At 44.4% G+C, this 25,212-nt stretch overlaps 1 protein-coding gene across 1 annotated transcript in view; it reads right to left on the reverse strand.

Moving 5' to 3' along the window:
* The window catches only part of LOC126282372 (head-specific guanylate cyclase-like), a gene marked incomplete at its 5' end in the record, with an annotated part of 445,895 nt that overhangs the window by 100,292 nt on the left and 320,391 nt on the right, over positions 1-25,212 (reverse strand). Inside the window, 2 exons of the mRNA XM_049982030.1 lie at positions 12,199-12,541; positions 21,312-21,654. Of these exons, the coding sequence (XP_049837987.1) occupies positions 12,199-12,541; positions 21,312-21,654 (686 nt within the window). The remainder of the gene's footprint in view (positions 1-12,198; positions 12,542-21,311; positions 21,655-25,212) is intronic.

Below are 25,212 nucleotides of genomic sequence, written 5' to 3' on the forward strand. Positions count from 1 at the left end.
TGACAGCAACTCCGTGATTCTTTCGAGCTTACTAAATTAATCTTTAACGCAACATGTTGCTCTTCTATGAATTTTCTCTGTTTTTATATCAATCCTGTTTGATGTGGTTGCCATACTGAGGACCGGTAATGAAGTATTGGCCGAAGGAATATTTTGAAAGCTACATCCTTTGCTGATGGACTATATCTCCCGAGGATTCTTCCAATGAGTCTCATGCTTTGATTTGCGTCACCCGTGATTCATTTTATGTGGTCGTTCCATTTCAGATCTCTCCGTACACATACTCAAACATATTTGATGGAAGTAACTGGTACGAATGGAGCGCTCTACTGCCTGTCGAATTTACGGAAAAGTTCTGAAGCGAATGTCAGAAAGTGGTTCCTTCATCTTCGGAATCAAATCAAAGTCACAAGGACTTAAGTCTGGGTAGTGTGTTGGATGCTACAGTACTTCCCAGTCCCATCGACCGAACACAACACTCATCGCTTGCCCAGTATGCGGCCCAGAAATGTCCTGAAAGATGATGTGTGGGTTGCGCAGAAAGTGTCGCCGCTTCTTTCGCAAAGCTGGTCGTAGGTGATGCTCCAAAAACGAACATTAATAGTGTGCATTGACGGTGTGTCGTGGAGGAACTTAATGCGTTATGATAACACCATCACAGTCATACACGAGAATCACCATAAATTTCGACCGCTTCATTCGCACCATCAACAGAACAGTCTTTGCTAACGGTATACTACTACTTCCACATCACTGGGAACGAGTTCTACACAACGCTGGTGACTGCATTGAAGGACAGTAACAAGTGAAAACATGTAACTCTTTTGTACGGTTGTGAATAAATAGTTTCCACTATTTAACTTCCAACCCTTGTACATACTGTAAAAAGTATTGTCCCATAACATTCTCTTGAGTCACACGTCCAAAGATTTTTCATGATCACATTCTACGTTCTGTTTGCTAGAAACTATTTAATCCAGCCTCACTGTCGGTCTGACATTTCGTACGCTCATATTTTTCATTAGGCGGAATTGCGGAATACATCGAAGTGCTTTCTGGGTCTCGTGGACGAACAGAAGGAGCTGGGTTTTACGTGATCGTTGTTTTCGTAGACCATGTCTACTCTTACAGAGCTGATTATCGGTCTCCATAAATGTCATAACATGAGAGCACAAAACATTTTCAAAATTTTACAACAGATTGACTTCAGAGATATAGGCCTACAGTTTTGTCCATCTGATCGACGACCCTTCTTCTAAACGGGAGTGGTTTGTGCTTTTTCCAATCATTAGGAATTCCTCGCTCCTCTAGAGGCTTACGGTACCCAGATGCTAGTCACGGCGGGTAGCCACGCGGGCTGAGGCGCCTTGCCACGTTTCCCTCATAAATGGTTACCTGTGTTGTCCTTAGCGTAAATTGGTTTAAGTAGTGTGTAAGCCTATAGAGAGCTGACCTCAGCGGTTTATTCCCATAGGAACTTACCACAAATTTCAAAATTTTTCCCTGCTGCTATAAGAGGCTAATTCTTTCGCATATTCTGTGTGAAATCGAACTTGCATCCCGTCTTTTCTAGTGACTTTTACCCTACTGAGCGTTTCACTTGCTTTTCTATCCCTTCGTCAATAATTTCTTAGTGTATCATTACGTCCATCGTGCGACGATTTAGAGAAGGAACTACAGTACAAGCTTCATGTGTGAAACTGTTTTGGAAAACGAAACGACATGTAAAAATTAGGCCTTGTCTGTGTCATCCTCCGATTCAATGCCATTATGGCTTTGTGCTGAGGACGGAAGAAGTGGGAAGTGCTTGACATTTACTGGTCAGCAGAGGCGGTAGATTCGAATATGTTAGTTCAACTTTCGACACAAGGTAGAGCAAGACTGACGGAGCGCGCCCGTAGTACTGATTAGCGTCGCTAAACACCAAGAATCCACTTTTTATGAAAACTTTATTCATGGTTCCCGGGTAAGGCCAACCATCATAATGATAGCAACAAACTCCAGAAAATAGGTCGGGTCATGTGGTATGAGGAGCCCGGGTTCAATTCCCGGCCAGGTCGATTATTTTCTCCACACGGGAACTCGGTGATGTGTTGTCCTCACGTTAGCACCGTCATAATTTATGCTCCATTTGAAATCGCTGTATGGGGTACGTTCCGAAGGACAATGACATCGGTGCTGAAGTGTTCAGCATTTTTACCACTGATCTTCGTAGTTAAGACTTCCCACAGAACTTCGTAAAAAGTTTATTTATGTATCTAAGAAACTATAAGCCTCCACTCCGGTAATGATACCAAATTTTACCTAGTTTTCAGCCCAAATAATTTCGTGTTCTTCAAATGATATACGTTGTTGTTGTTGTGTTCTTCACTCCTGAGACTGGTTTGATGCAGCTCTCCATGCTACTCTATCCTGCGCAAGGTTCTTCATCTCCTAGTACCTACTGCAAGCTACATCCTTCTCAATCTGCTTAGTGTAGTAATCTCTTGGTCTCCCTCTACGATTTTTACCCTCCACGCTGCCCTCCAATACTAAATTGGTTATCCCTTGATGCCTCAGAACATGTCCTACGAACCGATCCATTCTTCTGGTCAAGTTGTGCCACAAACTTCTCCTCTCCCCAATCCTGTTCAATACTTCCTCATTAGTTATGTGATCTACCCATCTAATCTTCAGCATTCTTCTGTAGCACCACATTTCGAAAGTTTCTATTCTCTTCTTGTCCAAACTATTTATCGTCCATGTTTCACTTCCATACATGGGTACAGTCAATACAAATACTTTCAGAAATGTCTTCCTGACACTTAAATCTATACTCGATGTTAACAAATTTCTCTTCTACAGTCTACATTTTATATCCTCTCTACTTCGACCATCATCAGTTATTTTGCTCCCCAAATAGCAAAACTCCTTTACTTCTTTAAGTGTCTCATTTGCTAATCTAATTCCCTCAGCAGCACCCGACTTAATTCGACTACATTCCATTACCCTCGTTTTGCTTTTGTTGATGTTCAACTTACATCCTCCTTTCAAGACACTACCCTTTCCGTTCCACTGCTCTTCCAAGTCCTTTGCTGTCTCTGACAGAATTACGTTGTCATCGGCAAACCTCAAAGTTTTAATTTCTTCTCCTTGTATTTTAGTACATACTCCAAATTTTTCTTTTGTTTCCTTTACAGCTTGCTCAATATAAAGATTGAATAACATCGGGGAGAGACTACAACCCTGTCTCACTCCTTTCTCAACCACTGCATCCCTTTCATGTCGCTCAACTCTTAAAACTGCCATCTGGTTTCTGTACAAATTGTAAATATTCTTTCGCTCCCTGTATTTTACCCCTGCCACCTTCAGAATTTGAAAGAGAGTATTCCAGTCTATTGTTAAAAGCTTTCTCTAAGTCTACAAATGCTAGAAACGTAGGTTTGCCCTTCATTAATCTAGCTTCTACGATAAGTCGTAGGGGCAGTATTGCCTCTCGTGCTCCAACATTTCTACGGAATCCAAACTAGTCTTCCCCGAGGCCGGCTTCTACTAGTTTTTCCATTCGTCTCTAAAGAATTCGCGTTAGTATTTTGCATCTGTGACTTATTAAACTGATACTTCGGTAATTTTCACATATTTCAACACCTGCTTTCTTGGAATTATTATATTCTTCTTGAAGTCTGAGGGTATTTCGCCTGTCTCATACATCTTGCTCACTAGATGGTAGAGTTTTGTCAGGACTTGCTCTCCCAAGGCCGTCAGTAGTTCCAATGAAATGTTGTCTACTCCGGGGGCTTTGTTTCGACTCAGGTCTTTCAGTGCTCTGTCAAACTCTTCACGCAGTATCGTATCTCCCATTTCATCTTCATCTACATCCTCTTCCATTTCCATAATATTGTCCTCAAGTACATCGCCCTTGTATAGACCCTCTATATACTCCTTCCAACTTTCTGCTTTCCCTTCTTTGCTTAGAACTGGGTTTCCATCTGAGCTCTTAATGTTTATACAAGTGGTTCTCTTATCTCCAAAGGTCTCTTTAATTTTCCTGTAGGCAGTATCTGTCTTACCTCTAGTGATATGTGCCTCTACATCCTTACATTTGTCCTCTAGCCATCCCTTCTTAGCAATTTTGCACTTAATGTCGATCTCACTTTTGAGATGCCTGTATTCCTTTTTGCCTGCTTCAATTACTTCATTTTTATGTTTTCTCCTTTCATCAATTAAATTCAATATTTCTTCTATTACCCAAGGATTTCTACTAGCCCTCGTATTTTTACCTACTTGATATTTATGAACTTATATTTTTTTTTTAAGAAGGCGTTGTATGGAAATAAAACTGAAGCAGCCTGAATAGGCGTAGACACATTTTAAAAATTCGGTACATAAGTACTAAGTTAACACCAAGATTTAAGCTCTGGGGTGCGCCTCGTCTCCATGGGCACCGTGTGATCAGCCTCAGGAGTTCACGAGAAACGTAGGACTAGATAACGCGCTGAAAATCAACATGGCTCAAGTGTAACTGAGACCTTGACTGTCAAATATAAAAGAACAACGCAGTTGTATCTTAAAACAAATAACTGATAAGAAGGTTGAAAATCTTAAACATAAAACATCTGCACCAGGTTATGACTGAAATGTAACGAACTATGCACTGATTTATACAAGTTGGGACACACTACCCAGACTTACACTATTAGAATATATCGGCCCTTTCATAACGAATGCACCATAACGCACCTATCGTTATTAATGAAAGGTGACATAAGCCGGCCGGTGTGGCCGAGCGGGTCTAGGCGCGTCAGTCTGGAACCACGCGACCGCTGCGGTCGCAGGTTCGAATCCTGCCTCGGGCATGGATGTGTGTGATGTCCTTAGGTCAGTTAGGTTTAAGTAGTTCTAAGTTATAGGGGACTGATGACCTCAGATGTTAAGTCCCATAGTGTTTAGAGCCATTTGAAAGATGACATAGGCCATAAAACAGCGAAACTCTAGTATGTAAATGCCATAATGCTATAATCTCGGTTAACCTGTACGTAGATGGTCGAGTAGGTGTTTTTATCAGTTGATGTAGATATGCTTCTTATTGCTGATACGCAACGAATGAAGAAATTATCAAGATTAATATTTTATGGTATTATTAAAAATAACGCGTGAGTGAACGAACAACGCCAATTCATGGCCTTGTAACAGCAAATGACCAGCATAGGTCGAATTATGTTTTATTTATAAAAAATAAGGTAACTTAGTGAACGGACTTGCAACGCCCTTTCATCGCCCTTATACCCCATCGACCGACAGAGGTCAATTTCACTACGCGCTACAAAAGAGTATTATCGCTTCCTATATTAAAGGCTATTGTTAAATAGATGTGATATGATAAAACGTGCGTCACGCGAAAGAAATGAAAATTGTAATGACACTTTACATGGGAAAACGGCTTGTTCTTCACAGGGAAGAATAAAAATAAATAAAAGATAGCTACTAATATGCCATGTGCATGCCATAAAAGGACAAGAATGAAGTCGTCTTGTATAAATCTTGTATAAATCAATGCATAGTTTGTTACATTTTAGTCATAACCTGGTTCAGAGGCTTTATGTTTAAGATTTTCAAGCTTTCTATAAGTTATTTGTTTTAAGATATAACTGCGTTGGTCTTTTATATTTGACAGTCAAGGTCTCAGTTAGACTTAAGCAATGTTCCCCGGCACGTTGATTTGCAGCGCGTTATCTAGTCCTACGTTTCTCGTGAATTCCTGAGGCCCATCGCACGGCATCCATGGAGACGAGGCGCACGCCATAGCTGAAGTCTTGGTGTTCACTTAGTACTTATGTACCGAATTTTTAAAATATGAATACACCTATTCAGGCTGTTTTAGTTTTGTTTCTAGACCATGCCCTCTTACAAAAAATATAGATTCATGTATATCCTCTGAAGAAGGCTCAATTACTTGCGATGAAACCTAGGTAAACATTGGTTTCATTACCGCAAACGATGCTGATAGTTTCTTATATATTAGAATATTACGATGCTGACTGTGCTGCAATGTTGAGAACACAAAAATTCTTTCAGATGGTCTGATGACAGGGCACAGCAGTAACGCTTAGTGAAGTTTTTATAAGACGGGACCTTTGCTATTTACTCACCCATAGTGCGTTCTCAATTTTGATTATTTTGCTGAATGTCTCATTTGCTACCGTCATCGCACCCGTGACGAATTGGTGTTGTTGTGGTTGGTTGCTTAATTCGTCTTCCACTGCATCATATTGGCCCACTTCTGGACAGTTCTGACAATTCTGACAATCCTGCCTCATTTATATAAGGCAGGTACGTAGATTATCTGGCATTCGGAAGTTTTAATTCCAGCTGTGGCAGCAGTCGAAAGATAGACAATTTTATCTCAACTGACGCGTCTTGAAAACTGAGAACAATTTACAGTGTTATTCCAGCGTGCCATATAGTTTCTTGGGTCTCGCAGACTGCTTATCACAATAGGCACGTTATTTTGCCTATTCTGTCACAAAGAAATTCGGTCCTGAGGACTGGGCGCTACAGAGGTTGAAAACTTTCAGACAAGAAGAACCTTCCCGTAGGATTTCAACACCCACAAATAGTGTTTCGAAGGATTGGATACTCGAATCGCCAAACTGAGCAGGCGTAGCAACCATAATTAACAGCAGCATCCAGAAACATGGGTGGATTGGTTTAGAAACGTGGCGTACAGTTTTCCCGTCAACAAAAATTAAATTTTTCTTTGCAATGTTAAGGACTGTCTAACTCTCCGAAAGTCGGGTGTGTACAGCATTTCATGCAAATGTAACACGTCTTACGTGGAGGAGACTATTAGAAGGAACATCAGTGACACACTCGGGTGAAATAGCCAAGTAAATCAGCTTTCGTCGAGTACTGCCTCCAGTATAATCATGAAATCAAATACGACGAGACTAGTTTTATGGTAAAAACACTAAGTTACAGGGGACCCGTAGTTAAGCAGTTTATACAAATAAAAGTCCGCCCCCGATAGCTGCGTGGTCAGCGAGACGGAATGTCATGCATAACGGCCTGGGTTCCATTCTCGGCTGGGTCGGAGATTTTCTCCGCTCAGGGACTGTGTGTAGTGTTGTCATTATCATCATCATTTCATCCCCATCGACACGCAGGTCACCGAAGTGGCATCATCTCGAAAGACTTGCACTAGGAAAACGGTCTACCCGACGGGAGGCCCTACCCACACGGTTTTCGACCCGCAAGTCGCCGAAGTGGCGTGAAACCGAAAGGCGTGCACCTGGCGAACTGTCTACCCGACGGGAGGCTCTAGTCACACGACACTTACATTTATCGAAATAAAGATATCGGAGAACGTGATATACAGGAACAGATGGTTCAATTTATGTAATGCTTGGACTGCAAGACTTACAATATTAAAATTGTGACGAATGAGTTCCGTCAGATTTGCGAGCTGCTTTGAATACCCGCCCACTGGTGCCGGCGCCAGCTGCGCGCGTCGCCGCAATGTGTTGACGTCGATCGCAACTGGTGAGTGGGCGCACAGTGGCCCGCTTCGGCGGTGACGATTTCCGGGCCGGTCTCAATTCTTGTTGAGCGACAACAAGAAAACTTCTGTTGTACACTCTGTTCCGTGAGAACACTGTTAGCTACGTGTCCCGACGCGGCGACAAGTAGGGCCCATCATTGGACTTTCCAGCCGGCGTATGGTTTTTAGGCGTCGTCTGATGTCTAAGGTTATGTAGTAACTGCTGCATGCAATGATGCACTGGGTTAAGTACGTTTGATGAACTTCACTTTAGTCAGCTTAAAAGGTGATTGTGTTTGATACAGCTGCTTCCTATTGATCACTAATTTATTGTGAGAGGTTCTGAGTTATGTCGTGTAGCCTACTGAATTGCCATTGTTGAGGGTTCATTCAACAGTTGTCATTATTGGTTACTTTTCCTATTGCTAGTTTTTTCACTGTTGCGCATGTTGTGGTCCTCCAGTCAAACTAAAGTGTTCCTTCACTCCTTTGGTTGATAAGTTACGAACCTAATAATCTTGTGTATCTGCCATGAGTTTCAAATTAGACGTGAATGTTTTTAATATTACTTGTGTCTAGGTGAGCTGTTCACCGTATATCGTTTCCGCTGATGAGAGGCGAATTTGCATGCTTGGCGGGCCAGTCGGCAGTGTTAAGAGGCGATGCGGTTAGTGTTAAAGCTTTCCCTAAAATATTCACCCAATCATGTAAGTGATGGTATCTTGCGTTTGTTTTATCATTGTCCGTTGAGGTTGTCATTGAGATTACTATGGACAGTGGTAATAAAACAGTAAGACTAACTTGAGGTTCCAACCTTTATTCGGTTTAGCTGTAAATATATTGTTCTTTACTCTTTCTTTTTTTCTTGAATGTTGTTGCGCAAACGTCTAATCCCGGAACCATTACTCACATATTCCTTAGTACCAGCTATGAAATTCATCCGAGATGGGAAACACTGAGGGAATGTGTGTTTCATAGCATAGTTGGTAACTAATTATGAAAAGCGTATCAAAAGTCATAGCGGATGTCAGGAGTCTAGCTCAGCATTGGCAGACAAAGAGTAGTTCGCGGCGTGTTTGGAGCAAAGAAAGCGAGTACATGTAACAGCACAACTGGTAACGTCTGAAGAATACTACTTGGATGGACATCGAAATATCGCACATTAAATGGAAAGAGCATCTGGACTGAACTCCCGGAAACACAGCTGTAAATTGGAATGACGACTATGAAAATTTTTGCCAGACTGGGACTTGAACACGAATTTACGGCTTATCGCGACAGGTCACAATTTATCTGGCTGTCCGTGTCCAACTCACTGCCAGACCAAAACTTAACCATGAGTCTACAATCAGTATTGTACTGTATGGAACTGGAGACCTAGAAACGACGAAGGGGCTTCGTCCCCACCGTATATAGTGCTACAACGATGAAAAATACACTCCTGGAAATTGAAATAAGAACACCGTGAATTCATTGTCCCAGGAAGGGGAAACTTTATTGACACATTCCTGGGGTCAGATACATCACATGATCACACTGACAGAACCACAGGCACATAGACACAGGCAACAGAGCATGCACAATGTCGGCACTAGTACAGTGTATATCCACCTTTCGCAGCAATGCAGGCTGCTATTCTCCCATGGAGACGATCGTAGAGATGCTGGATGTAGTCCTGTGGAACGGCTTGCCATGCCATTTCCACCTGGCGCCTCAGTTGGACCAGCGTTCGTGCTGGACGTGCAGACCGCGTGAGACGACGCTTCATCCAGTCCCAAACATGCTCAATGGGGGACAGATCCGGAGATCTTGCTGGCCAGGGTAGTTGACTTACACCTTCTAGAGCACGTTGGGTGGCACGGGATACGTGCGGACGTGCATTGTCCTGTTGGAACAGCAAGCTCTCTTGCCGGTCTAGGAATGGTAGAACGATGGGTTCGATGAGGGTTTGGATGTACCGTGGACTATTGAGTGTCCCCTCGACGATCACCAGAGGTGTACGGCTAGTGTAGGAGATCGCTCCCCACACCATGATGCCGGGTGTTGGCCCTGTGTGCCTCGGTCGTATACAGTCCTGATTGTGGCGCTCACCTGCACGGCGCCAAACACGCATACGACCATCATTGGCACGAAGGCAGAAGCGACCCTCATCGCTGAAGACGACACGTCTCCATTCGTCCCTCCATTCACGCCTGTCGCGGCACCACTGGAGGCGGGCTGCACGATGTTGGGGCGTGAGCGGAAGACGGCCTAACGGTGTGCGGGACCGTAGCCCAGCTTCATGGAGACGGTTGCGAATGGTCCTCGCCGATACCCCAGGAGCAACAGTGTACCTAATTTGCTGGGAAGTGGCGGTGCGGTCCCCTATGGCACTGCGTAGGATCCTACGGTCTTGGCGTGCATCCGTGCGTCGCTGCGGGCCGGTCCCAGGTCGACGGGTACGTGCACCTTCCGCCGACCACTGGCGACAACATCGATGTACTGTGGAGACCTCACGCCCCACGTGTTGAGCAATTCGGCGGTACGACCACCCGGCCTCCCGCATGCCCACTATACGCCCTCGCTCAAAGTCCGTCCACTGCACATACGGTTCACGTCCACGCTGTCGCGGCATGCTACCCCAGTGGTAAAGACCTCGATGGAGCCCCGTATGCCACGGCAAACTGGCTGACACTGGCGGTGCACAAATGCTGCGCAGATAGCGCCATTCGACGGCCAACACCGCGTTTCCTGGTGTGTCCGCTGTGCCGTGCGTGTGATCATTGCTTGTACAGCCCTCTCGCAGTGTCCGGAGCAAGTATGGTGGGTCTGACACACCGGTGTCAATGTGTTCTTTTTTCCATTTCCAGGAGTGTAATATTACGACGACGTCAAACCTTATTTTGATGATATAAAGAAGAATTGACGATATTAAAAATATAATTTTAATTTTTGTGCTCAGTGAATCAAACACTTTCTAGTGCACGGAATAGACTAGCATTGTTTGTACTACGAAAGTATATATGACTGTTAAGTGAGAACTGATTTTATGTAAGACATTTTGTCTGAGCGGATTTTGTTCTCGTACTGGTCGATAGAGAAAGAAAAGTATCTTAATCGATGTATGTAATGTGAATGTATAAAGGCTATAAAAAGGAGAGAGAGAGATAATCCTTGCGGACAATCATCATATGGTGTAAGAAAAGGTAAATACAAGTTATTCAAAACAAATATCTCTAAAGTATATCGTCTTATGATTTCTTAAGACTGAAAATTGCGGTGTTTAATCTAAACCTGTCCTGAACATTTATGTCATCATATATTTTCTTCGATTGACTACGGTATGTGATTTTGAATTTACCTTGTTACGCGACGTGTTAGGAATATTTCCATTATACGCCCAAAAGTGCACACAGCTTTAATCGAACCTGCATCTTTTGGAAATGATAACTCTTAATCAGTACAATTACGGGAATATCGCCTAAATAGCAACCTTGATCACAAAAGTATTGCCTGGACCTGATTCTTATAAATGTGTAGACTTGAAAGTGAATAGCATTGCACCATGGCAGGCACTCAACAGTTGAAAGAAAACAAAACAGGGACTGAACTATTTTAAATTTTGACGCCGTCAGCGTTACGAAATCTAAACGACGCAAGTTAATTATTTAAATAGAATTATTAAATTTTAAAGATTACATCATGGCAAGAACTTAAAGCATTTTAGCATGGTTACGTTTCTTTGCATTAATACTTGAGTATAAGATACCGTCATATCTATCTAAAAGACAGTGCGGAAATAAAATTGCAACCTTTTATAATTATTATTACAACAATTCACGTAGCCCAAAGTGGTTCGCAATCCCACAACAGACTGCAGCAGTCGACTCACCCCCACCGCCGTCCCATACCGAATCCAGAACTACGATGCCGTTCGGTCCCCAAACCCGCCGTGAATGTCTTGAACCAAACGAGTGTAACCCCAAATGTTTACGGGGTAGAATAATTATGGTCTACGCGTACTTGGAGAAAGCGTTTGTGCAGCAATCAAAAAAGTGGTTCAAATGGCTCTGAGCACTATGGGACTTAACATCTATGGTCATCAGTCCCCTAGAACTTAGAACTACTTAAACCTAACTAACCAAAGGACATCACACAACACCGAGGCATCACGAGGCAGAGAAAATACCTGACCCCGCCGGGAACCAGGGCGCGGGAAGCGAGAACGCTACCGCACGACCACGAGCTGCGGCCTGCGCAACAATCGCCGACGTAGTGTAACTGAGGCGGAATAAGGGGAACCAGCCCACATTCGCCAAGGCAGATGGAAAGCCGCCTAAAAACCATCAACAGACTGGCCGGCACATCGTACCTCGACACTAATCCTCCGGGAGGATTCGTGCCGGGGACGGGCACACCTTCCCGCCCGGAAAGCAGTGCGTTAGACCGCGCAGCTAACCGGGAGGGCTGTACAACCAGTGCTCGTACATCCATTATGTATATTTCCGCAGAGCTGAGACATTTTACGTGAAAGTAGGTTGCCAGGTGTCGACAAATAAGTGCAATATTGCAGTTTCTGTTTAATTCTGAATTACGATGCGAAGATCCTTTGAACATGTATGCATCTGCAGAGGAACTTGGCATTGTTAATCAGAACAAAAGAGACTGCAGCATCCTCCTACAGGTAGTGGTCGCCAGCTCACCTCGGCAGGCCCCTCGGTCTTGATGGCGAGCAGGAATGGCGTGTTGGCGCGCGCTACCAGGTCGGCGAAGCGCAGCTGCACGCCGCGCGGCCGCCGCAGCTCGAAGTGGTGGTGCAGCGCGCGCCCGCGGCTCCGCAGCTGCGCCGACAGCAGCCGCACGAAGGCGGCGCCCACCTGCGTCAGCTGCAGCTGGCGGTCGAGCACCATGTGCCACGGGAAGGCGCGGCAGAAGGAGCGCACGCCCAGCGGCAGCGCCGGCGCAGCCTCGGACAGCCGCGGCGGCTCCCCACCCTCCGCCTCCTCCGGCTGGTCCACAGACGCTCGCCGCGGAGTGATGGTGTACCTGTCAAGCGGGAAACCTGTCTGTCACTGACCGTCCAATCTCTCACACTAGCCGACCATCTGGAACCTTATTTTATATCATATCGTAAATTCTCCATCCCCAACAACCACACCAGTAGCGGCCAAATGCCATCGAAATTTATCAATCTACCAACGACAACAAACCCTATTAAAACTGCAAAACTTGCCGTCTGTGAGTTAACCGCAACCCTTAATTTTAGAGATGCACTTACTTTCAGTCTGTCTAGCGTTTTCTGGTTTTACAACCTCATACTGAACGGTTTCGGTCAGTGTTTCCCATCTTAAGATCTGTTTAAGGAAATAATATTATATGATACTTGGTTTTGTAACACAGCTAGATATAGCAAACTGGAATTAATCCATTTGTTATGACTTCAAAGCCCATTAATCACAATCTTTTCCTAATTTCTTTAGTATTTGCGCTAATGTTATCTACGTAATGTGTTACTTAAGCTGGGTGGCTCCGGGAAACTCCGACAACCCGTAGTGGTTTGTGCGGAAAGGCAAACTAATCCGGTTTCAATAAAGGCCACAAATCGAGAAAAGCGGGGCTTGGGTTCCGTAGAACGAAGTCCGAGAGTGAAAGGGTGTGACGGTTTGCTCCGATCCGTTTTGTTATCTGAATACGTAAAGTATGCAACCTTTAAGCTAACTGACACTGAAGATGCGGGCCTAGTCCTTCGCCCGAGGTTTCGGAGTCCAAGCTGTGGACAGCAGTTCCTCCAAGATCCTTACGGGTATGGATTAGTTGTGCCTCTCGTTGTGGATGGTCCTGGCGTGGTTTAGGTACAAAATCCTGGTTGCTAGCATGCGGGCATGCTGGCGATGGACTAGCCAATTGTATATTGCCGACTGAGTAACTGAGCGTGATTATATTCTTGCACATGTACCACATTCTTCCACACAGCCCTTGTGCGGATCATACTGCACGCCTTGTGTGGTCTACCAGTGCAGAAATATTATTGGCAGCAGTGCTACATGTTCCAGTACACAGCTGTGGAAGTGATCGACATGATACTTGCGTACAGCAAAGAGGATAGCAATGGGGGAGATGCTGCAAGACTGCAGGCGGAACGTTTTCCAAACAAAAGTGCTCCGCACATTCCACCATCGCTGGCATCGAGAGACACCTCAGAGAAGCGGAAGTTGCACGTAAGTGTTTTCTGCCTGAAGTGTGTCCATTGCGCAGTTATATAGTAGCACTTGGTAATTGGTACTTGCGAATACTATCACCAGTCTACTGTTTGTCCACTGGTAGGTGCTAAAACGTGCTGTGGGTCGCCCAGCGTCGACTCGACCACTATGTTGAAGGAGGACATGCTGACGAAGTTAGGGAATGAGCCAGCCACCAACACTAGCAGGTGGTACAGGCGCCGAACCCGGGTAAAAGTGGCGTGTGGCGTGTTGTCCATGAAAGCCGGCTCTATTCATACCAGCTGCATAGAGTCCAGGTATTACAGGAGGTGGATTCCATATGATAGGTACAGTTGCATAGTGGTATTTACAACCATGCCTACTCTAGTCACAATTCCTGAACTTGGTGCTATTTCTGGATCAATGCACGTTTACAAGGAACGTCATATTTAACGTCAGCAGCATGCATGTAGGACGGACGAAAATCTGGGTGCGCAGATCATTCGAAATCAATAACACAGGGTCGCTTTTAATATCTGACCGGGATAATTCGTGACCATATCATTGTGCCATATGTACTGCCAAACCAGCCTACAGGACCTTTCTAATTCACATTTATTAGGGACGTGCTGCCTAATCTACTAGATGGAAAGCCACTAAATGTTCGAATGGGCTTGTGGCTGGAACACGGCGGAGCTCCAGCACACGTTGATGTCGATGAGCGGAATCATTTCAATGTCGCATGTCCCGGTCGGTGGATTGGTAAAGTTGGACCATTTCCATGGCTGGCACAGTCGCCAGATATGTCACCTCTAGACCATTTTCCGTCGGGCAGCGTGAAGAGTACGGTGTATGACACATCTGTATTAGCGAACGACCTTTCTGCTCGAGTCCAGGGAGCGATTGAAGTACTTCAAAAACAGCTACACTTACTGGCGCAGTACCACCGATGCGGCCTCTCCATTGAGGTACGCTGTTCGTAGGCGTCTGAAATGTAGACAGCGTCGTGCACTACTGGTGTTGATTATATTATAATGGAACGCCCAACATCGCAGATTTCGACGCTCTGTGACGTCCAAGCATTGGTTTTCCGGATATGGGTTTCTCCTTGTAAATCTATCAGTGTACCTTCCCGTACAACATACTAAGCGTAGACGATGTCTTTCTGGGACGCTCTGTATATGTCGAAATTTTAAATAAGATATTTTTACTTAAATTTATTATTCAAATAACGCGCTGGTTTCTAAATTAGTCTTATTACAAGTTACATTAAATGGAAGATACAGCTAGTTAAGTTTACAATCAGCGGAATCGGAAATATTGTTACCGCTCATTCTAAACCAGTCATTCAACTCTTTTTGAGAACGAATTCTGTGTTACGTGAAACAAATTAACTTATGGATAGCTGACATTAAAATTTCTATAGCGTATTTTGCCCCTGTGCTTGTTTGATTATGAATGTTAACACTCTACTTGAATATTGCTACCGCTCATTCTAAACCAGTCGTTCAACTCCTTTTGAGAACGAATTCTGTGTTACATGGAACTAATTAACTTAAGGGATAGTTGACATTAAAAGTTCCTTAGCGTATTTTGCCCCTGTGCTTGTTTGATTAACACTCTACTTTTGTTGTTATATTTTTCCGACTCATATGAGACCCGTCACTAACTAATTAAGCCACTAATTAAGATTCAGCATAAAGTACCGTTATCTAAAATAATTGTCTATATGCCACTTGCACTCGTAGGTAAGACATTCCCAATCTTGGTGCATAAGGTGATTCCATAAGCTTTTCTAAATTATTAGATACGGCATTTATCGTAAAAAAATGTTCTCACTACTTACACTCCATTCTCAGTAGCAAAGTGAACCTAGTGATTTCCCAATTACTGATATAACAATCTATTCATACAACAATCCTTAAACACTCGGATGTCACTCAAAACCAGCAGTTCTGCCGACTTGTAGTCGATCTACCAAGGGTGTAGCATCTATTCTCCCAGTGTTGCTCAGAAGATAGATATGCATAAGTTGTTTTCGAATATGCGCCTTCCACCATCTGCAAAATCTCAATAATACCGAACTTTAAAACATTTTGTTATTTGAGCGGTGCAGGATTTCATCCTATCTATTCTCCTCCAGAGAACGTACCCTTGGGCGACGGGATCAGCCGAGAGAACATGCGAAATAGTTAGGCTGGTAGTGGACTCAAAAGACACCCTTGGTGGCCAAGACTGTCGCTACGATAAAGTCCATTTGGGTCGGTGCCGGCTGCATTGGGCGCGTTTTGGGATGGGCTGCGTAACGAAGAAGTTTGGTGGTCTTAGCCGATTATTATATTGATACAGGTCCTGATTCGCGACCTACCTTTCCGATGCTGTTGGACACGGACTTCAACTTACTTAACAAGGTGACATCGTTGTATTTATCTATTTACGTCATTGGTGGGAGACACATTTAATTGTTTACGTGAATAAAACTTTGTGTCCAAAAAAAGGCCAGTGAAGCTCTCCCTGCCCCGAGATCCAGTCATCGCACTTCTTCCTTTATGGGCGTTGTGACTGCATTCAAGTGCCGATGTGTCCCCTTGTCATTACTCATATACACTCCTGGAAATTGAAATAAGAACACCGTGAATTCATTGTCCCAGGAAGGGGAAACTTTATTGACACATTCCTGGGGTCAGATACATCACATGATCACACTGACAGAACCACAGGCACATAGACACAGGCAACAGAGCATGCACAATGTCGGCTCTAGTACAGTGTATATCCACCTTTCGCAGAAATGCAGGCTGCTATTCTCCCATGGAGACGATCGTAGATATGCTGGATGTAGTCCTGTGGAACGGCTTGCCAAGCCATTTCCACCTGGCGCCTCAGTTGAACCAGCGTTCGTGCTGGACGTGCAGACCGCGTGAGACGACGCTTCATCCAGTCCCAAACATGCTCAATGGGAGATCTTGCTGGCCAGGGTAGTTGACTTACACCTTCTAGAGCACGTTGGGTGGCACGGGATACATGCGGACGTGCATTGTCCTGTTGGAACAGCAAGTTTCCTTGCCGGTCTAGGAATGGTAGAACGATGGGTTCGATGACAGTTTGGATGTACCGTGCACTATGCAATGTCCCCTCGACGATCACCAGAGGTGTACGGCCAGTGTAGGAGATCACTCCCCACACCATGATGCCGGGTGTTGGTCCTGTGTGCATCGGTCGTATGCAGTCCTGATTGTGGCGCTCACCTGCACGGCGCCAAACACGCATACGACCATCATTGGCAGCAAGGCAGAAGCGACCCTTATCGCTGAAGACGACACGTCTCTATTCGTCCCTCCATTCACGCCTGTCGCGACACCACTGGAGGCGGGCTGCACGATGTTGGGGCGTGAGCGGAAGACGGCCTAACGGTGTGCGGGACCGTAGCCCAGCTTCATGGAGACGGTTGCGAATGGTCCTCGCCGATACCCCAGGAGCAACAGTGTCCCTAATTTGCTGGGAAGTGGCGGTGCGGTCCCCTTCGGCACTGCGTAGGATCCTACGGTCTTGGCGTGCATCCGTGCGTCGCTGCGGTCCGGTCCCAGGTCGACGGGTACGTGCACCTTCCGCCGACCACTGGCGACAACATCGATGTACTGTGGAGACCTCACGCCCCACGTGTTGAGCAATTAGGCGGTACGTCCACCCAGCCTCCCGCATGCCCACTATATGCTCTCGCTCAAAGTCCGTCAACTGCACATACGGTTCACGTCCACGCTGTCGCGGCATGCTACCATTGTTAAAGACCTCGATGGAGCTCCGTATGCCACGGCAGACTGGCTGACACTGGCGGTGCACAAATTCTGCGCAGCTAGCGCCATTCGACGGCCAACACCGCGGTTCCTGGTGTGTCCGCTGTGCCGTGCGTGAGATCATTGCTTGTACAGCCCTCTCGCAGTGTCCGGAGCAAGTATGGTGGGTCTGACACACCGGTGTCAATGTGTTCTTTTTTCCATTTTCAGGAGTGTAGTTCAAATCAATAGACATACTGTCCGCTTTGTGTTGTTGTTATAGGATGCTTGGACTGTGATGTCATTTAAGCGACATTTTGCTATGATTTTCATTAATGACTGGACTAAATGAACTCTTGGGGTGTACTTTTATCTGGTGCACTGTTGCAAGACAATACGTGAAATGGGATGTTTGGGGTAAGAATTGCCTCTGTTCCCTGCCACGCTTAATTACTTTCTTTAGTAATTTTTAATGCTACCTCTGATCTTTTGAATTTATGTGACTAATTTTTGTTTCAATACCTGTGTACAGATTATGTCAGTATTTGTGCCATTGGGCTCCTCCTGGTTATCTGTGAGAGCCGACCTGGTTGTAAGCGAGAGTAATATCTCGAAGCAGGAAAAACTAATCATTGACCCAACGGTACAACTTTGAGGCGAATGAAAGTGTAAAAATCTGCACACTTAAATTGTGGTTTAGGGTGCATTTTTTAAGTAAACGCCATCAAATAGCAAGTAAGGTTTTCAGTTTCAAGACAACAGGCTGACTTGCTACCGAGGATGCCACTGAGACTCGCAATTTACCGTTGGTGGTTTTACGTGTTCTAATCCTGAACGGTGTTTGGGGAAGACTACTAAGCAGTAAACATCGTGCAGTATCAGAAAAGATGGTAAGATTGCAATGTATTTTCATTTCAATGTGCTACAAGAACTTAAAATTTGCGCTCACCAGCTAAAATCCTTGGGAGAAGCATTAAATGAACATAGTGAGTTTGCATATAGTACTCATTATGAAATTTTTAGTGATATGTGTCATGCTCAATCAGCATGCTTTACCATGCTTCAGGTGCAGCAGTCCACGACACACTGGCAGTGGTGAGCTTGACAGGATGGCAGAAACGTCAATGAGATGCTTTACCCAACATTTACGCAGTACTCTTTGTGATATTTTAATAGAGGGATGCGACGACACATGTTAAATTTTTTTAGCTGTTTCTCTCTAATAAAAACAACATTGACACTCTAAGAAATGAGCTATAACTTTCAAGGCTAGATTATTTGAAGACTTAATTTTTACTTCCGTTATAATGTTTAAAGGGGACCATCACAGTCAGCCTGTGTGTATCATAGACCCGCCATGTTGACGGCACCCGTAGCACCCTGACACAGCTGCATCACTAGAAAAGACCGACACAGCATGTCAATAGCTGAGAGGTCTAAGACGCTGCAGTCATGGACTGTCCGGCTGGTCCCGCCGAAGGTTCGAGTCCTCCATCGAGCATGGGTGGATGTGTTTATCCCTAACATAATTTAGGTTAAGTAGTGTGTAAATTTAGGGACTGATGACCTTAGCAGTTAAGTCCCATAAGATTTCACACACATTTGAACATTTTGAACAGCATGTCAAGCCTCGACTTGCCCGAGACCTTGATGACTTAGCTGCTCTCTAATCATAGGGTTGTCTTGGTGGCTCCCTGGTAAAAAGGCAGGTTATAAATCCAGAGGTTCCGCTTTCGATCCACAATCAGTTCTAAGATTTTCACTTGTTACTTCCTTCACCTCTGGCAATATTTTTTTAAGCGAAAAATGTCGTGATCGACCAAGGTTCGGATTCCATGGTAAACTGTATGTTCCCATATAACTGATGCGTTAGTTAGTTCGAAAATTGGAGAGATGTAACGGACGATGCCTATTAAAGCACTGTGGCGCACAAAATCATCTTCGAATTCATGACTGGTTCTTTTGAGAACAGACATAGACGTGGAACGAGGGGAGGTTGCCACATTAAAATAACATTCACACGGTATTCAAAACCCAGCCCCCCCCCCCTATTTAGTTTATATATGGTTTCCTTTGAAGCTGTTACAATTTAATTTGATAAGAAAAATGAAATATCAGTATCGTAACGTACAGGTAAAGGTCATTGTTTTCCTTGATTGTACTTGACTCTCGCCGTCTAGTCAGAATTCTCCAACGTCCTTTGTTTTACTTAGTACATGCGTTCAGCACGAAGTTCAGCAACTGTAGAAGGTGATGGGTTGGGAGAAGCATCACTGCTCAGACACTGGTGCAGTTATGAGCGGCAGTCGATATCATTCAATATGACTGCTTGCTGCACTGAAAGGACTGTCGTCACCTGATGCTGCCAGCCTAACTTCTCTGAGTCCATTACTTGGACGACACAACCTTCACAGCAAACCACCGCTGAGCCTAAAACCTTTCTGAAACCAAGATCGGATAAATATTTCTTTATTTAAGACAAACGGTTTCGACAGACTTCACTGTATCTTCAGGTCTAAAGAAACATTTTTTTATTAAATGTGTTCATTTCAAGTTGGAAATAACGGCCAGTTATCATGAGGGTAAAAAACAGCACATTATAAAAGGTATGTCACAACTGAAATGTTTAAAAACGTATAGCACCTTATGCAGCTGGCTTGATATACCGCACACAGTAGACACTAGACTATCTAAAAGGGAGTATAAAATATGTTATACGCTGTTTAAGGTGGATTTTAAATGTTTACAATACGCCCAGCTCCCATAAACAGATGTGCTACTGTGTACTGTGTCTTTATGACGTAACACCTACCTGTGAGCGATTTATGTACTGAAATGGCCAGTTGCACACAATGCTTTATGTTTTTAGATATTTTAGTTATGATAAACCTTTCGAAACGTACTGTTTTTAATCCATATGACAACTTGGCGAGAGGTCCAACTTAAAATGAGCACGAAATACTGTCGTCAGAGCCCATGCTTCCCGGTGGGTGTGGACTAGGAGCATCGCTGTATGATAACATAGTCTACAGGAAGTATATGGTTGCAACATGAGCATCACTATAAAGTTCCTCTTGCTCCCTGGTGAAGTCCGCAGCTCGCGATCTAGTAGCTAGCGTTTCTGCCTCAGGATCATGGGGTCCCGGGTTCGATTCCCGGCGGGCTTGGGGATTTTATCTGCCTGGGGACTGGGTGTTTGTGTTGTCCTCAACATTGCATCATCATTCTAGTCATTAGTGGCTAGATTGGACTGTGAAAAAAATTGAGACTTCGTAGGGGTGCTGATTACCGGGTTGTCGACCGCTCCACACATCAAACATCATCATCATCACCCACTGGTAAACTTCCCGCTTGGGATGAGGGGCAACAACGATCACGATGACTACTTTACACCTGCCTTCCCACCCTTCATTGGGATTTACAAAACCTAGCACTCGCGGTTCTACTACCCAATGTATTACTAGCCTAGGAAAAAGAGATTTAAGAAAACCACAGTAAGAACAAGAAGGTTATCTGAAACTTCCTGTCGGCCAGATCGAGACTCGAACTCGGGACCTTGGCCCTTCCCTTCTCTCAAGTTTGTAAGGTAGGAGACAAGGTACTGGCAGAAGTGAAGTTGTGACTACGGGGCGTCAGTCGTGCTTGGGTAGCTCAGATGGTAGAGCACTTGCCGCAAAAGGCAAACGTCCCGAGTTCGAGTCTCGGTCCGGCACTCTGTTTTAATCTGCCAGGAAGTTTTATATCAGCGTACACTCCGCTGCTGGGTGAAAATCTTATTCAACGCGTTGGAGTACGAGAGCATTGTGTTGACGGGACGGTGCGGACGTGGGATACGGTGCTAACCTGAAGCGACGGCAGTCCGCCGGGTCCCTGGTGACGACGACATCGGCCGGCGTGCCGTAGAGCGTGTCGGCGACGGCGCGCAGGCAGCCGGCCAGCAGGAAGGCGGCGGCGGGCCGCTCGCACGACACGAGCAGCGTGTGAGCGCCGTCCTGCGACTGCGAGAAGACGAAGCCGGCGCGGGCGCGCGCCTTCTCCTGCAGCACGTCGTGCACGCCGTCCAGCTGGGCCAGGAAGTCTCGCAGCGAGCCGCCGAGCGCCCGCCACGCCACCACCACGCGGCCAGGCGCGCTCGCCGCCAGCTGCGCGCCCAGCCGGCGCACGCCCTCCAGCGCCGCCTCCGTGCCTGCCGGAAACACGCGCACCAATCACGTTACTCTGCGCCGCGGGAGGCCACGACAAGGGGCAAGAGGCGCACGACTGAGTTATACTGATGTCGCAAAACATTATGACCACTGCCCACCGCGACATTAGATGACATCTGGTGGCGTTGCGGGCTCGTGACGCGATAACAAAAGTGTGTGAGTGGAGCAGACACCGAGCGAATGGGCTGCAAAGGGAGAAATCCGTTAACATAAGTAACTTTGATACAGTACAGACAAATATTAAGCAAAGCCTGTGAAACTGTATCTCGAAAACAGCGAAGCTGTTCGAATGTTCACTTGCTACTGTCGTGAACACCTACGGACAGAGGTAGAAAGTCACTGAAACTGCCACTGCTTGCTAAATGGTAGGACGTCCACGACTCTCCACAGAAAATTGGGGTCAGATGCTTGTCTGCTCTGTAAAGCGGGATGGATGTTGATCGTGGGATCTCTGCCGAAAGAGCACAGTACTGGTTCACGCTCAAGTGTTTCAGTGCACACTGTTCATCATACAGTGTTCAATACGGGGCTTCACAACAGAGCATCCCCACTAGTTCATATGTTGACCCAACGACATCGTCAGTTACGATAGCATTGGGCACGGGACTATCGGGATTCGACCGCCAGTCAGTGGAGACGTTTAGGCTTTTCGGCTAAATCACGTAATTGCTACAGTAGGTCGAAGGTCGTCGCCACACGATCGGGTGTCAGCATCTCACGTTCTACAGCGAAGTCCCAAGTACGTGTTCCCATTCCACCCTCTAAGATTTTATCTTAACAGCACGTGTTTCATCTGGAATTTTCACTTCTCGCTGTTTTCTCCTACAAACGCCGTTCTTCTGCCACTCTGGCCACAAGATGGCACATGTACTGCAGACGACAGTCCTTGATGTACTGCACATATTGTCTGTCCGTTGATAGATGGCGTCCACTGTGACAATCCTGCTTTTGCGTTTTTTCTTTCTGATATTTAACAAAATATTTCTCTGGCTGATTTCACCTGCCTTGCGTTTCCCTTCACACAGAGGGAGAGTGTCAATTCTACGAATATCACTGGGCGCGGACTTCTTGAGATTTTGGGGCCTACACTGCGCCCTTGGCGTCATCACCGTCCAAAATGCTTTCACAATGGCCTCACATCTAGGTATGCCTGCAGTTTAACATGGGAAATAAAAATCTATGTAGTTATGTGTTAGTAATCCCTAATAATAATTTGTATTTGATTATTAATTGGGAATTATTTTGTTCCAATTTAATTTGTGTATCTCTTAAAGGATTTCCTCGAGCTATGGGACAGTCCAGTTAAAACTGTTGTGTAACGTAATATAAAATGAAGAACACAACACTTGTTGGAAAAGACAGTGCTGTCACATACATGAAACTTCCTTCACTTCCTAAAAATTCACTTCCCACATTCAAAAGTTAGTCATATCTGACATGACCTTAGATTTACCATATTATTCTTTTCTGCAACCAGTTTATTTAGCCAAGTAATCATTGCAACCTCCTACTCCACATCATTTTCGAAACGTTTAGAAAATTTCTTTTAGATTAGAAAAAAAGGTGGCAATTACTAGGAGCAAGGTCCATAATGAACAGTGGATGGTCATAAAGTCCCATACAATTTTCTCCAACAATTCTTCAGTAGCAGCAACAGTGTGAGGTCGGGTATTTTCGTGGGGAAACAGAATACCTTCAGAAATGATTTTTTACCCCCTGCGTTGGACGTCTCGTGATAATTTTCACAGAGACTTACTATAGAGATTTCCACTGATTTATCTTCTTTAATGAACGTCAAGCTCAAGAACATAGCATCGGAACTCTGAAGCTCATAACCAGACATTGCAAATGTTGGAAAGTAGAAGGCTTTTATGTAGAGACGTAAAGGAAGCTTCATTTGTGTAACAGAATTGTTGTTTCCAGTAAGAGTCATGTTTTCCATTTTATATGCCTAAACATTATTTATTTTTTGTTTGGTACTTCTACTGACAGATGACACAAATAACTTAGTGGAAACATTTTTGGTGTTCTGTTCTTAACAGTATCCGAATTTCGGAGTTTACTCGCCAGGATAGATGATATCCATTTTCTTTGCCATCTCTTTTCATGTTTGTTATCGTGAGGGACTAAGTCTTGGTACTTTTGTGTTTGTCCTCCAGGTATGGATTTCATACACACAAGTGACCATTACAGTGGACATGTCAATACTTATAACAAATGCCTTTTAATTTTTGTCCCTTTTTCCAACTGATGGTAATGTGAATCTACATTTTAAGAATATGCGGTTGCAGGGTAAGTGACCACGATACATCATTGCTCGTTACCCTGATCGCATTGAAATATTGTCGTACACATATTTTGATGGTGAAAGCTTGACGTTCAAAGCGCGTCAATTTGTGTTTTTTCATTGTAAATTGGGTGCTGAGCCATCATTTTTACTTTGACTTAACAACCACGACCTCACGTCCTTTGTGTATAAAATCTAAGTTTTCACAAATGTCTGCACTTTTACATGAACATGTTTGTGCATCACTAGCACTTTTCTTTATTTAGTGTGTTTGGAAAATACTCAGTTTCAGTGATTTTATTGATAGTACTCCACTTCTAGTCGCGACTGTATGTAATTATTGCGTTATTGCGTTACTTCGTTTTCAGTTCTAAGACTCCAGTAAAACATTTATTCATAGTATTTTGGTATTTTGTGCAAACTAGATTTTTTTCATGTTTTGTTTTAATTTTTCCTTCAGTGTTTGGCTGTGGCGTCCAGAAGCTCAATTTTTTCTCTTGAGTTTAAAATTAGTAAATGCCTTGTAACAGTTGGACATTTAGCTAAAGTGGACGCCAACGCGAGATTACCATATAGAAAACTGGTTCTGCTTTCTTCCAATGACAATGTTCTTACATCTGGTTTTATAGGTAGAGCTCCGAAACAAATTTTTATCACATAGTAGCCAACACTAAATTCAATTTTTCCAGTGAGTTTCGAACAATATTTTTCAGAGACCATGTATTACTATATTTTGGTTGTTACCAGTCAATTCCTTTAGCTTGAAGTCAATACAATTGAATAATTAGGATAGATTCGTAACAGCTAGTCATCTTACATTCTGAATATTTTCGTGTTTGATATCTAAATAGATCCATTAAAAGTCAGAGAATGTCTTTCATGGTATTAGAGGGCAGGAAACGTGGAGGAAGACTGAGATTGGAACACATCCAGCAAATAATTGAGAACGTAAGTCGCTAGTGGTTCTCTGAGATGAAGAGGATGGCACAGAAACGGAATTCATGGCGGTCCATATGGAACCAGTCATAAGACTGAAGACCCGCCAAAAAAGATTAAAATTAAACCAGATTATTTCATCTCGTACTTAATGCAGCAGTAGTCCACTCATACACGTCAGTTGCAGCTTAATAAGTCGATGTTTTGATTATGGAAGATATCTGTGAAAACAGTGCTATTGTTTATATTTAGTTATATGTTACTGACACCGTGTCACTTTTTAGAAGTTTCAGTCTTGCCCAAAATAATGATAAAA

The sequence above is a fragment of the Schistocerca gregaria genome, chromosome 7 (assembly GCF_023897955.1).
Source record: "Schistocerca gregaria isolate iqSchGreg1 chromosome 7, iqSchGreg1.2, whole genome shotgun sequence".
NCBI lineage: Eukaryota > Metazoa > Arthropoda > Insecta > Orthoptera > Acrididae > Schistocerca > Schistocerca gregaria.